This window comes from Orycteropus afer, unplaced genomic scaffold (assembly GCF_000298275.1).
Source record: "Orycteropus afer afer isolate SDZICR_OR568_19922 unplaced genomic scaffold, OryAfe1.0 scaffold00070, whole genome shotgun sequence".
In the NCBI taxonomy this organism is placed as follows: Eukaryota; Metazoa; Chordata; class Mammalia; order Tubulidentata; family Orycteropodidae; genus Orycteropus; species Orycteropus afer.
The window spans coordinates 9,051,799-9,064,970 of NW_006921657.1; the positions used below are offsets into that span (position 1 = coordinate 9,051,799).

A 13,172-nucleotide genomic window follows, 5' to 3' on the forward strand; every position below is an offset into this window, starting at 1 on the left:
CACACTATTCTGATTTACATTGAATTTTTTTTACAAGATAGTTAAAAAAATAAAAATAAAACCTAAAAATGATTCCGTAAATAAAAATTTTCTAGACATCTTAATAAAAGACATTTGGTAATTAAATACTACTGTGAATTAAACTGATGAACTTTATTGGGGTGAAAACTATAACAAAGTTCATCCTAAAACATTTTGCAATGCAAAATTATTTCACTCAAAGAGTGTTTAATAATTTGAATGCTAGGAATTACAAGCAATTTTCAAAAGCAGAGACTCTCACATTCATAAAACTTTATACATCTTTGAACTAACAGATATTTATACTACTAAAATCAAACATGCATCACTTTCAAACATTCTCGTATCATGATTTTATATATTACATATTTAAAACACTGTCCTCATCACTGTACGTATTTTATCATACATTTGCACCATTCTCTTTGGATTTCTGATCTTTATCTTCATTCTTCACATTATCCTATAAATAACAGACAAGGAAAAAGGACATTTTATTACAGTCTTAAATTTAATTTTAAACAGAGATATCCAATTGATAGCCCATTTTATGGTTTATAAAATACTGACCCTGGAGTAAACTATGAAATATACTGCTCTCTAAATTCTATACAGCTTGGCTTTGTTTATTTCCAAGCCACCTGAGTCCCGAGATAGCAATAGTTCTTAGAAGTAACAGTAGTACACCCCTCCACTGCCCTTAGGTTGTTTTCTCTTGTTCTCCAAATGAGACCCAGGATATATAAAATCCTAAGATAGGTAACAATAGTATCCAGCCATTCTAGAGGCATTAGCTTTCTAGTGATAAAAGAACACTATGAAATGAATTTTGGTAGCTTGGTTCCAAAGTTTCCCCACAACACATGAACCATGTTGACATGCCAATCAAGTTCTAGCAAAATACAATCTTTTGGGAATTACCTTTGATTAACCTCATGAAGGATAGAATGCTACCATTATTTGCTCCATGAAAACCCTCCTGAGAACTTAGTAACATTTAAACACACTAAAAATGCCACAAACAATAGACTGAAACATACTACAAAAATATGTAATATACAAATTCCCAACCTTTTTGAGAACAGTGTGGATTTCATCCATTACTGTGGATAAGTTTCTGATTGTCTTATTCAGCTGGTTTTCAAATTGTAGATTCATATTTTCTGAAATCTTTAAATTTTCTTGTAACTGACTAAGGTCCTTTTTAACTTCTCTGAGTTCACCAGTAAGACTTTTATTGGAATTCTCCAAGTTTAATATGGTTTTTTCATCTTCATCTGTGGAAAAAAGAAAAAAACTAAAATTCACTATAATTTCTTCCCACTAAAACACCAATTTAACTCTAAGGTTGAAAATTATTTCATTAGTTATACAAAGCATACTTACAATACTCATTTAAAGTTTCAAATAAGCATTTTTACCCAAGTTCCGTATTTAGATGACTGTATTGATTAAAGAAAGTGCCACAAACTGATTAAAAAAACCAAGTGCAATAAGAGGAGGATAGAGAAGGAACCTCAGAATGCACAGGAAGACCTAAAATTAATCCTTAAAAAGCTAAGAAAATTTATAACTTAAAACAGAATACTCAAAAGTAAAGTTACGTATGTGGCTAGACTAAAATCTAAGGCATATGCATACTTAAGGAGCTCTGGTAGCTTAGTGCCTAAGGCACTTGACTGCTAACCAGAAGGCTGGTGGTTCAAACCTACCAGCCACTCCTCGGAAGGAAGTTTGGGCAATCTACTTCTGTAGTGATACTGCCTCAGAAACCCAAGGAAGGGTCACTATGAGTCAGGTCCAACTCGACTGCACGTAACAACAACATGCATACTTAACCCAATAGTGACTAATATATCCTATGTTGTTCCTTACCTGTTTTTTCTTCTAGTAACTGAAGCTTCTGTTCTACTTCAGCTCTCACTTTCTCACTCTTTTCTAATTTTTGCAGGAGGCTTCCTACATCCACCATAGCACCATTGTACACAATGAGGCCAACATTTTCTTCCACATCCTTTGATTCTTGTTTTACTGTTGGCGTAGGAAGTAACAACCTATTTCCTTTAATATGTAAAAGATACCATATTTTACCATATTGTTTTCTTCTTTAATTATGAAGTAATGTTTATAAAAAGCAAGATCTTAAAATAATACACTCAAACCTAGCATATCTTCTTGCAATGCTTCAGATTCTTCATGATTTTCTTCATCTTTTGAGGTGTCTGTTAATTTCCGATAAAAGCAAGATTCACGGAGTACTACTTTATTAAGAAGCTTCTTTACCTATTTTGCAAGGAAATAAAAAGATGAAAATTTAAAGTATAAAAATTAAAAAGATGGGACTTCTAACATTCACATATGGACATGCATGGCAACTTTTTTTTAAACTATGTTGTTGCATAATAGTCTAGGTTTTCTACAGATGTCATGGGGGCAAAAAAGCAAGAGTGTCAATTATAGCAAGCATGCTTTAACTTAAACTATCTTTTCTTTAAATCTAAAATCCAAAGTATGATTTTGGGGGAAAAAAGTTTGTTAAAAAGTATCAAAAAGATAGAAATATATATACATTACAATGTATGTATAAGGATGTTTAATACAGCATACTTTGTAAAATTAAAAGAAAAGTGAAACCACCCAGCAATAGACCAGTTAATCTGATTATGGTATACCCATACCATAAAATAAGGAGCTCAGATTGGGTGATCTACTTCTGTAGTGATACTGACTCGGAAACTCAAGGAGGGGGTTGCTGTGAGTTGGATCCGACTAGACAGCAGTGAGTTTGGTTTTGGTTTCTGGTGGCATAGTGCCTAAGGCATTTAAGAAGGTGCTCGGTTTAAACCCACCAGCCAGTCTACGGAAGGAAGACTGTGAATCTAGTTCTGTAAAGTTTTACTGTCTTAGAAACCCAAAGAGGGTCTCTCTATCACTCAGAATCGACTCGATGGCAGTGAGTTGTGTTTTTTTTTTTTTTTTTTACCAGAAGAATGTTTACTTTTTACTGACTGTTAAAAATTATGCAGCTATAAAAAGAATGAACGGGTCTCCTTTATTGTCATGGTATAATGTCCATGATCTACTGTTGAATAAAAAAGGTATCAATACATATGTATAAAATAATATTATGTTTTGTTTGGGAGCTCTGGTAGTATAGTGCCTAAGGCACTTGACTGCTAACCAGAAGGCTGGCAGTTCAAACCCACCAGGCACTCCTTGGAAGGAAGATGGGGCAATCTACTTCCGTAGCGATACTGCCTCGGAAACCCAAGGAGGGGTCGCTATGAATCGGGTCCAACTTGACGGCACATAACAACAACAACAAGTTTTGTTTATGAAAAAGGTATGACCATATATATGTCAATTGCTTAGAAAATGACCTAGAAAGTTATCCAACGATTACCCTGAGTACTGGAACTGGAGGAAAAGAGAGGAGTGACTTTAGCCTTTTAATGTTATATATTTTGATAGCGCTTGACTGTTTAAGAATTATCCCTTATCACGTTTATAATTTGAAAGAAATAATAGAGCTTGAAAAGACAAGCACCTATAGAATTAAATACATTGTCCTACTGCCTTTTCTCTTCCAAAGTTACTAATGCTTCTCACTTTAAATTATTCACAAGATGTTATTACCTGAGCCCGAGAAAGATGTAGTCCAAGAGTATAAAGTATTTCTTCTAAGTCCTTTTCAAGCAGGTACCCACAATGGCTTTGATCAAAATAAACAAAAGCCATCAACAGATCCCTGTTAATTGTGATCATCTGAGTCTTTTCTTTTTCCTAAAGAAAATGCAGAAGTAGAAGATATAAATACTTTTACCCATGAAATTTTAAAAATTGAGACTGTGTTCATATAATAATAACAACTTATAAAGCCCATTGCCTCATCTTGGCTAATACAAATTGATTTGGTGCATGTGTATGGAAGAAAGAAATCAGACATAATGGCTACTTAACATAGCCAGAGATACAAAAACATAACTGACTGCATTCTTCTAGACAGTTACACAAGTAGGATTGAACATCGTAACTATGTTATGTTTAATAAAGTTTGGATTATGTAAGACATAGGAATCGTCACATTATTAAAATACAACCAATACCTTATCTTTAGAGGGCCTCTCCTTGCAATATCTGTTGATATCTCTTTTGTCATCTCGTTTGTTCATTTCCTCCTCATCCCGATCTGTAAAACAAATATAATGGCAGCAAAACAAACAAACAAAAAAACCCCAATTATTAATACAAATATTTTCAATGACTGTTAAGACTAAAAACTAAGTTTTTGAAGGATGGAATAGCTGGCTCTGAATACAATACAATGTGAAATTTTACTACGGTTACGTTAATTAAAACAGTGTAGTAAATGGGCCTTATATAAGTTCATGTGAATGATCAGAACAATCATGGGAGAAGGAAGGGCTGCTTGTGCGCAGGGAGATAGCTCAGGGTGCAGAAGAGTATGAAGGGATGGACACTGGGAGGAGGTAACTATGGGGAGGAAGTGGGAGGGGGGCTTCTGCATTGTAAATTTTGGTCAATGACATGAGACAAGGTGTGTGTGAACTGTGGTACGAAAAGTGAATTTACTCTGTAAATCTTCACCCAAATCCTAATAAAAAAAAAACACCTTCAAAAAAATAAAAAATAAAACAGTGTAGTAAATAGCAAAAAGATGGAAACAACCTATGCGCCCATCAGCGGAAGAGTGGATGAGCAAACTAGGTACGTACACAGACTGGAATGCTATGCAGCACTAAAGAATAATGTAGAGTCTGCAAAACACTGCATAATATGGATGAACTTGGAGGACATTATGCTGAGTGAAATAAGCCAATCACAGAAGGACAAATACAGTATAGTATGTTGTTGTGGAGGGTCAAGGAAAGGTTTATATACGGAGGGAAACTGTCTTTGTTGGTTGCCAGGGGTGGGAGGGGAGGAACACTGCAAAATAAACAAACAAACAAATAAATAAATAAAAAATGCATTGACCCATGTCACTTTAGTTTTGTGTATTTCACTGTACATAAATTATATTTCAATAAAATGCATTAAAAAACCAAAACAAAACAGTGTAGTAATGGCCCAAGTAGGCGCTCTGGTAGCATAGTGCCTAAGGTGCTGCTAACCAGAAGGCTGGCGGTTCAAACCCACCAGCCACTTCTCAGAAGGAAGGTTGGGCAATCTACTTCTGTAGTGATACTGCCTCAGAAACCCAAAGAGGGGTCGCTATGAGTTGGGTCTGACTTGATGGCAAACAACAAGAACAACAACAATGGCACAAGTACAGACATACAGACCAATGGAATAGAGCTGAGAGTCCAAAAATAAATCCATACATCTATGGTCAACTGTTTTCAACAGGGGAGTCAAGTCCACATAATGGGAGAGACTAGTCTCTTCAACAAATCGTGCGAAAACAACTGTATATCCACATGCAAAAGAAGTAAGCTAGACCTCCTACATCATCATATAGAAAAATTAACTCAAAATGGGTATATAATCGTAACACTCTGAAAAAGGAAACATAGGGATAAATCTTAGCACCTTGGATTTGGCAATGGATTCTTAAACACAAGACCAAAATCACAAGCAACCAGAGGAAAAAAACAGATAAATTAGACTCCATCAAAATTAAGAACTTTTGTGAACCAAAGGATATCATCAAGAAAGTGAAGACAAGTTACAGAATGGAATGAAGTATTTGGAAATAATTTATCTGATGTGTTTTAGTATCCACAATATATAAAGAATGCCTACAACTTAACAAGAAAAAGACAACCCAAGCAAAACATAGACCAAGGACTAGGAGAGACATTGCTCCAAAGAAGATAAATGAATGGCTAAAAAGCAAATGAAAAGATGATCAACAAAATTAGTCATTAGGAAATACAAATTAACACCACAATGAGGTACCAACTTCATTCCCACTAGAACAGCACTAATGAAAAAGATAAATGCCAAGTGTTCATGAGGACAGGAACAAACTGGAAGCTGATGGCAATATAAAATGGTACAACCACTGTAGAAAAACTGTTTGATGACTCCTCAAAAAGGTAAACATAAAATTACCATTAGAACCAACAATTCTACTCCAAGGTAAATATCCAAAAGAATGGCAAGCGACGAGTAATTACATACTTACACACCTGTGTTCACTGCAACATTCATGATAGCCAAAAGGTAGAAACGAATGACCCAAACATCTCAAAGATGAACAGATTAAAAAACGTGGTATGTACACTCAGTGGCATATTCAGCCATAAAAAAAAGAATGAAATTCTAACATATGGTGTAATATGGCTGAACTGTAAAACATTATGCTAAACGAGCAGTCATCTAAGATGCAATTATTGGTCTCTCCAATAAGAGTGAAGAAAATCAAAGATGCATGGAAATAATTAGTTCAAAGGACTAGCAGACCACATAAGAACTAGATGGTACCTGGCTACCACCAACAACCATTCAAAAAGAATCAAAATTGGAAATCCTGGACAGAATGCGAGAAAAATGTGGAATAAAACTCAAAATCATTAAAAAGACAAGGCTTATCTGATACAGACTGGTGAAACCATGGCCCCTAATAACCCTTCTGGCCTGGAGTGAACTCAATCCCATGGCTTAAATTTCAGCCAAACAACAGACAGGCCTATGAGGTGAACAATTACACCAGGGAGGTACACTCCTTAGAACAATCAACCCCAGGGAATCAGAAGAACAGCATTTGTGCAGGGATAAAGTTCAGAAGGCAGGATCCTACAGGGAAAAGGTAACCAAAGGGAAGAAGTGGGAAGAGAGCTGTTACATTTTAGGGATTACAATCAACATCATAAAACAACATGTCCATGAACTGTTGAAAGCAAAATGAATTTGCTTTATAAACTTTCACCCAAATCAAAACACACAAAAATTTTTTTAAAAAAGGCAACTTCATAAAGCTTAATAAATAATTATCTAATGAACACCAATATTGTTATTTTAAAAAATACGGTTAGTTCATAAGGAGCTCTGGTGGGTAAGTCACCTGGCTGCTAACCAAAAGGTCAATGGTTTGAACTCAATAGGCACTCCGCAAAAAAAGAGGCATTCTGCTTCCCTAAGTATCTACAGCCTTGGAAACCCAATGGGGGTCACTACATGAGTCGGAGTTGACTTGATGGCAGTGAGTCTGGTTGGTTCGTTTCCAAATTTCTGTCCAGAAAAAGTCTAACAATTCATAAAGCTCCCTAGAAGAAAAAGTGACCTCTTTATCCTTGCTGAAATAATACTTTTTATTAAAAATTTAATTTTTATCATTTTAATGAAAAAACAACATAAAACCATGACAACATAAGCAAACAGCAACTGCAAACACCAGGGAAACAAACAAACCCTATAATCGTACAACTGCGGTTTTTTAAGAGAATGTCTTTACTCTTTAGATGAAAAAGCAATACTTTCAAATGGATGAAACATACTTGTTCAGGATAAAACATATAAAGCAAAATATTAACAATCACTGAAGGTTGAATATATGGTTATGTACTACACCCCTCTTTAAGCTCCAGTTTTCTATTCAACAACTTGTACGTTTTGTTTTGTAACATTAGGTGCAATTCCCTCAATGTAACAAAAAACACCCTTCCCACTTCCTCCCTTGGTCCCCCATTTCCATTTGTCCTTTCTTCCTCTCCTTCCTGCCTTCTGAGCTTTTGGATCAAATATAAATTTAGATTTTTTAAAATCTTGTGGTTTTCCCATTTCAGAAAAATTAAAAATATAAAACCACATACTTTACAAGTACTTGATGGCTGACATCTGCTATGACTGGTTTGGACAGCTGTTGTGAAATCTTCCGAGTACCATCCCTATCAGTAAAGGTCTGTTTTTAACATGGGGGAAAGGTATGTCGGCAGTTTTTCATTATTACTCTTTAAACTCTACATGTAATGCACTCTTCTGCATAATTTATTTTTCATAATGAAAAGGAAAAAACAAAGCCCTAACAGAATATTTTCTATGAAACTGGGACTAGTATACACTTATGATACAGTACAAAGACCATGTCCAGGCAAGTTATTCTTTTCTCAAGCTGGGTAAAAATTAATTAGATATGGGCATATGGTATTTAATAATAAATGTCAAAACAAACTTTCTCACTTAAAAATTTTATAATTACTTAATATAACCACAATTTTATAGGAAAATTTTAGTTTCTACTCCAAATAACTGAAATATTTTTATTCCAATGATATAAATTGACTAAAAAATATTTACTTTTGATCCTAAAGAGAAATAAAGTTGAATGTCATACCATCTTCTTCCTCCTCAGCTTCTTCTGCTTCCATTGGATCATATTCATCTTGATTATTATCTTCTTCAGTTTCATCATCATCTTTAGAGTCATCTTTTCTTTTGTCGTCCTTCTGAAATTTAAAATGCCTTAAAATTAGGCAAAAGTCATCTCCCCAAACATTAAATGACTGAAAACCAAGTTCATTAAATTTACTTGAAATAGTTTCTAATTATGAATATCCTGTAATAATCAGATTGAAAAATAAGCAATGGGAAAACTAGTTAGTTACAATTATATAGATAAAGATTTAAATTTCTAATAATATGTAAAAATTTTTCAAGCTGTTGCATTGTGGTAAATTGTGGTCAATGTCATGAGACAAAGTGTATATGAACTACTGTATGGAAAGTGAATTTGCTCTTGAAATTTTTACCCAAATCACAATTAAAAAAAAAGCCTTTTAGATTGTATAATTCTGACAGAATTCAGTCATTTTCGTTACTACTAGAAGAAGAAAAACTTCTAAGCCAGGCTGCTATGCTGCATACAGAAATAATTACAGACCTTCCTTTCATCTCTATCTTCTTTTTTATCTTTATCATCGCCTGATTTTCTCCGTTTTGGTTTCGGCTCATCAGTTTCATCATCTCTTTCTTCTTTTTTATCTTTTCTTTCATCTTTTTTGCTCTTCTTATCCTTTTCTTTTCTGTCCTCTTTCTCAGGAAGAGATGCTAATGATTTATATATTCTGACTCCAAAATCTCTTTGAAGCATTTCATTGAAGAGTTCTGCGAACAATGAAACCTATAAAAAGATACCAACATTAACACAGTCAATTTTAATAGAAATACCGAATAAATCTAGCACATTCAGCAATTAATGAATAAAAGCATCAATTTTAACAATTACGTGGACTTACAATGCAGTTATAACAACTGAGGTTAATGAGTCTCAATATTAAAGAACCCTCTGAAACTAAAAATACTTCATTTAGTACAGCTTTGGCTAAGAGTTATTGAAAAAAGTAGCCTTAGTGTAGAAAATATGACAATAAGCAGAGAAAAAAGGATACCTATCAACCCAATACAATCATTAATTTTCCTGACAAATGCCCTTTCTTCATTTAATCAACATATTTTTATCAAATGCCTACTGTCTACCACAGGATTGTTCCAGGCACCACAAATACAGCAGTGAAGAAAGCAAATCTTTAAATCTACCAATGAAGCTTATTGGTCTTGATACACAATGTTAGAAATACTAAGATCATCCAATTTTTGATACATCTATAATGAAGCTACCAATCAAGCGAAGTACAAAGTAACTAAGTAAATATCAAAAATTATAAGAAAAACAGCAGGTAAAGCAGAAAGAGAATAACAAGAGAATTTAGAGAAAGTCCTCCTGATCAGATGACATCTGAAGATGTGACCGGAATGGTGTGAAGAAATAAGCCATAGCGTTATCTAAGGAGAAGACCAGCAATCCAGGCAAGGGAAACAATACGAAACCCCGAGTAATCAGCATATGTTGTTACTCAGGAATCCACGGATAACAGGCTTTAGCATACTTACCAACTTGAAATTATATACTAAATATTCAATACGCATTATTTCTAAGATCCACTGCTTTCAACAGATTCTTCTGTTAACTATATTTTTAGCAACCTGTTCAGTATATACTTAAAAAAAATTAGACTATTTTCCTGATCATAAAGGATAAACACAATTTATTAAAAATTATGATTTTATAAATTTTTCTAAATGTCCAGTTTTCATAATTTTAAATTTTTACCATTAAGATGTTGAAAAACTGACATTCGCTTAACTAACAAATATCCTCATTTTGTAAGTGAACAGAAAGCTTATTTTTTCCCTAGAGTTTTCTATTTTTCATAACCTAGAGAGCAAAAGCAATTAATTTAAATATGTATGACTGAAAAAACCTAGAATTAGAAAAACACAACAAATTCTACATACCGTTCAATGTACAAGACTAAAAGTTTTATCTATATTTTTTGCTATTATACTAAATTAATCTAAGTTATAATTTTGATATGCTTTTTCTTAGTTACAGAGAATTTCTTTTAAACTCATATACCAAAATGATGCCTGTTAAACTAATTTTAGTTTAATGCTAAACTAAAATGATACTAACTATAAGGATACATTAGATGGAGAGGAAAAAGCAAAAGACCATTATCAAAGAGTTGTTTCACAAACCCTTTTCATTTCCATCAGAGTAGCATTAGTAATCCTTCTACAGCACTGGTTAGACACACAGTATACCCTCATAAACAGTTAACACTAAAGACTACTTTTGTCATTCACTTATTTATGTCTTCAGTGACTACCACGTGATAGGCACTTCTAGGAGTTATTTAAATTTATGGTACCTGCTAATAAAATCATACAGTCTCTCATGTTTAAGGACGTTAGCACATTGGGATTATAAATGCATCAAAAATTGGATGATCTTAGTATTTCTAACATTTTATATCAAGACCAATAAGCATGCACTTTATGTTTTGTAACTGCCGCAGGAACCCTCTATATTCATTGCAAAGGTCTCCTTTCTAAAGTATTATCCTTCGTTTCATCTTTCCATTTGGTGGGAAGTAAGTATGGTCGGGAATCCCTGGGAGATGCAAATAGTTAAGTGTATGGCTAGTAATCAAAAGGCTGGCAGTTAGAACCACCTAAAGCTGCCCTGAAAGAATGGCCTGACAACCTACTCCCAGAAGATCCCAGCCACTGAAAACCATATGGTGCACAGTTCTACTCTGAAACACATGGTTTGCTATGGGTTGGAATCAACTATTTTTTTTAACGTATGGGTCAATTATGTATGACTGATTTTTCCAATTTAACTTATAAAATAAAAATTATGAAATATGATGATACAACAATAAATGGGAACAACTGAAATTTTAGATGTATGAAGCATTCACTCATTTAAGGATAAGTCTTCGATTTTCTGTAAGATAACAAGTTATAATGCTCTCTCAAGTAATGGCACAAAAAAATACATAAATGCTAACAAGATAAACATCAATTATTTCATCTTATTCCTCAATCAATGACAAAATTTTCAATACCACTGAACACATTTTTAATTCTAGAGAAAGCAAATGTTACTTCAGATCCCCAAAGGAAGCAATTAGATACATGTATCATACGTCTCCTGATAAAAGAACACACTGCTACTTATGAAGTAGTTATTACAGGGGGGAAAAAAGAATCTTAACTTGATTAAGACTTTAGAAAGAACCATCAATTTACAAGGAAGCAGAATATTTAAACCATATCGCAAGAAGGCAACCAATAAAACCAAGCCTGTAGAAAACTTTGTAAGATAAATCACCTGCTTCCCCACCTAAGAAAAACTGCAAATTAAGAGGCATCAAAAGAGATTTAAGAAATTTATTAACCAATCCTAATGTGTAAACTTTATTTGGATCCTAATTCAAACGAAATTTAAACATTACCTCAAATGAATGTTCTTTGTTATCCTCTAATCTGTAGTCCAAAAGTACACTCAAAGACATAATGCTACAATCAAACTTGCCACTTTTTGCAGCCCAGTTTGGATGTACAATGATGGCTGGTTCATCAGGCAAAATATATCTTCTCTCCCGACGCTGGCGCTCCATCTCCTCTTGACGCTTTCTTTCTTCTTCCTAGATATTTGAAATTTTGAGTCACGATTAAATCTCCATGTGTAATACGTATCATATAATGTACATCAAATAATGAAAAAAACACAGATGCAAATATGTATGTATGCATGAATGTATGTATGAACGTGTACATATACACCCTTGAACAATGCAAGCGTTAGGGGTGCCAGCACCCCATGTACTTGAAAATCACGTGCAATTTTTGACTGTCCACAAACTTTATTTCTAATAGCCTAATGTTGACCAAAACCGTGACAACAAATACCTGAGAACCAAGAGAGATACTCATTACTACAATACCCAATTTATTGGAGAGACAAACTGCTCATCTGATGATTAGCATCACAAGGTGATTTAAGCAGATACTCAACAACACCTGAGCTTACTGAAATAGCAACAGGAGATGGCTATAAAATTATCACAGTAGTGCAGTATGTGGGAGCTATGGTGGTGTAGTGCGTAAGGCATTTATTTGACAGCTAACCAAAAGGCTGGTGGTTCAAAGCCACCAGCCACTCCTTGGAAGGAAGACTGAGGAACCTACTTCCATAGAAATACCACCTCAGAAACCCAGGGAGGGATAGCTATGAATTGGAATTGGTTCAATGGCAGTGATTTTTTTTTTTTTTTTTTGTGGTTTGAATACAGTATGCATGTACTACAGTTAATTTTATACAGTTATGATTTAAAACGGCATCTTTATGTTTGTTCACATCTCTCAACTGCAAATGGAGCCATGTAGTCTTGTGTCTATGTACACAAATTTTGATAAATCTTAACTTTTTGTAAAATAGATTTGTGTACATTTTATGGCAGTAAATGATAAAATAGTATGTACATATATTTTATGCACTCAAACATACCAAACTTTTTAATTCTTCACTATTTCTAGGCCAGGAAGTTCATCTGCCAAGTTTTTGCAAATTGTTGTAAATCCACAAAATATTTTCCAATACATTTATCAAAAAAAGTGCACATGTAAGTAGACTTATGCAGTTCAAATCCATGTTATTCAAGGATCAACTATGTATCAACTGTATATAGCTGTGTTCATTCGTAAGAGCTGGGAGCAAAAAAAAAAAACCCTGTAATAATGAGTTTAGGAGCTCTGGTAGCATAGTGGCTAAAGCACTTGACTGCTAACCAGAAGGCTGGCGGTTCAAACCCACCAGCCACTCCTCGGAAGGAAGG

At 34.0% G+C, this 13,172-nt stretch overlaps 1 protein-coding gene across 1 annotated transcript in view; it reads right to left on the reverse strand.

The window, feature by feature from the left end:
• Positions 1 to 424: 424 nt before the first annotated feature.
• Positions 425 to 13,172, reverse strand: part of CCAR1 (cell division cycle and apoptosis regulator 1) — a 38,060-nt gene continuing 25,312 nt past the window's right edge. Inside the window, exons 16-24 of the mRNA XM_007940680.2 lie at positions 11,790 to 11,981; positions 8,867 to 9,106; positions 8,321 to 8,432; positions 4,128 to 4,210; positions 3,658 to 3,804; positions 2,184 to 2,304; positions 1,897 to 2,082; positions 1,093 to 1,298; positions 425 to 484 (exon numbers count right to left, since the gene is read on the reverse strand). Of these exons, the coding sequence (XP_007938871.1) occupies positions 425 to 484; positions 1,093 to 1,298; positions 1,897 to 2,082; positions 2,184 to 2,304; positions 3,658 to 3,804; positions 4,128 to 4,210; positions 8,321 to 8,432; positions 8,867 to 9,106; positions 11,790 to 11,981 (1,347 nt within the window). The remainder of the gene's footprint in view (positions 485 to 1,092; positions 1,299 to 1,896; positions 2,083 to 2,183; positions 2,305 to 3,657; positions 3,805 to 4,127; positions 4,211 to 8,320; positions 8,433 to 8,866; positions 9,107 to 11,789; positions 11,982 to 13,172) is intronic.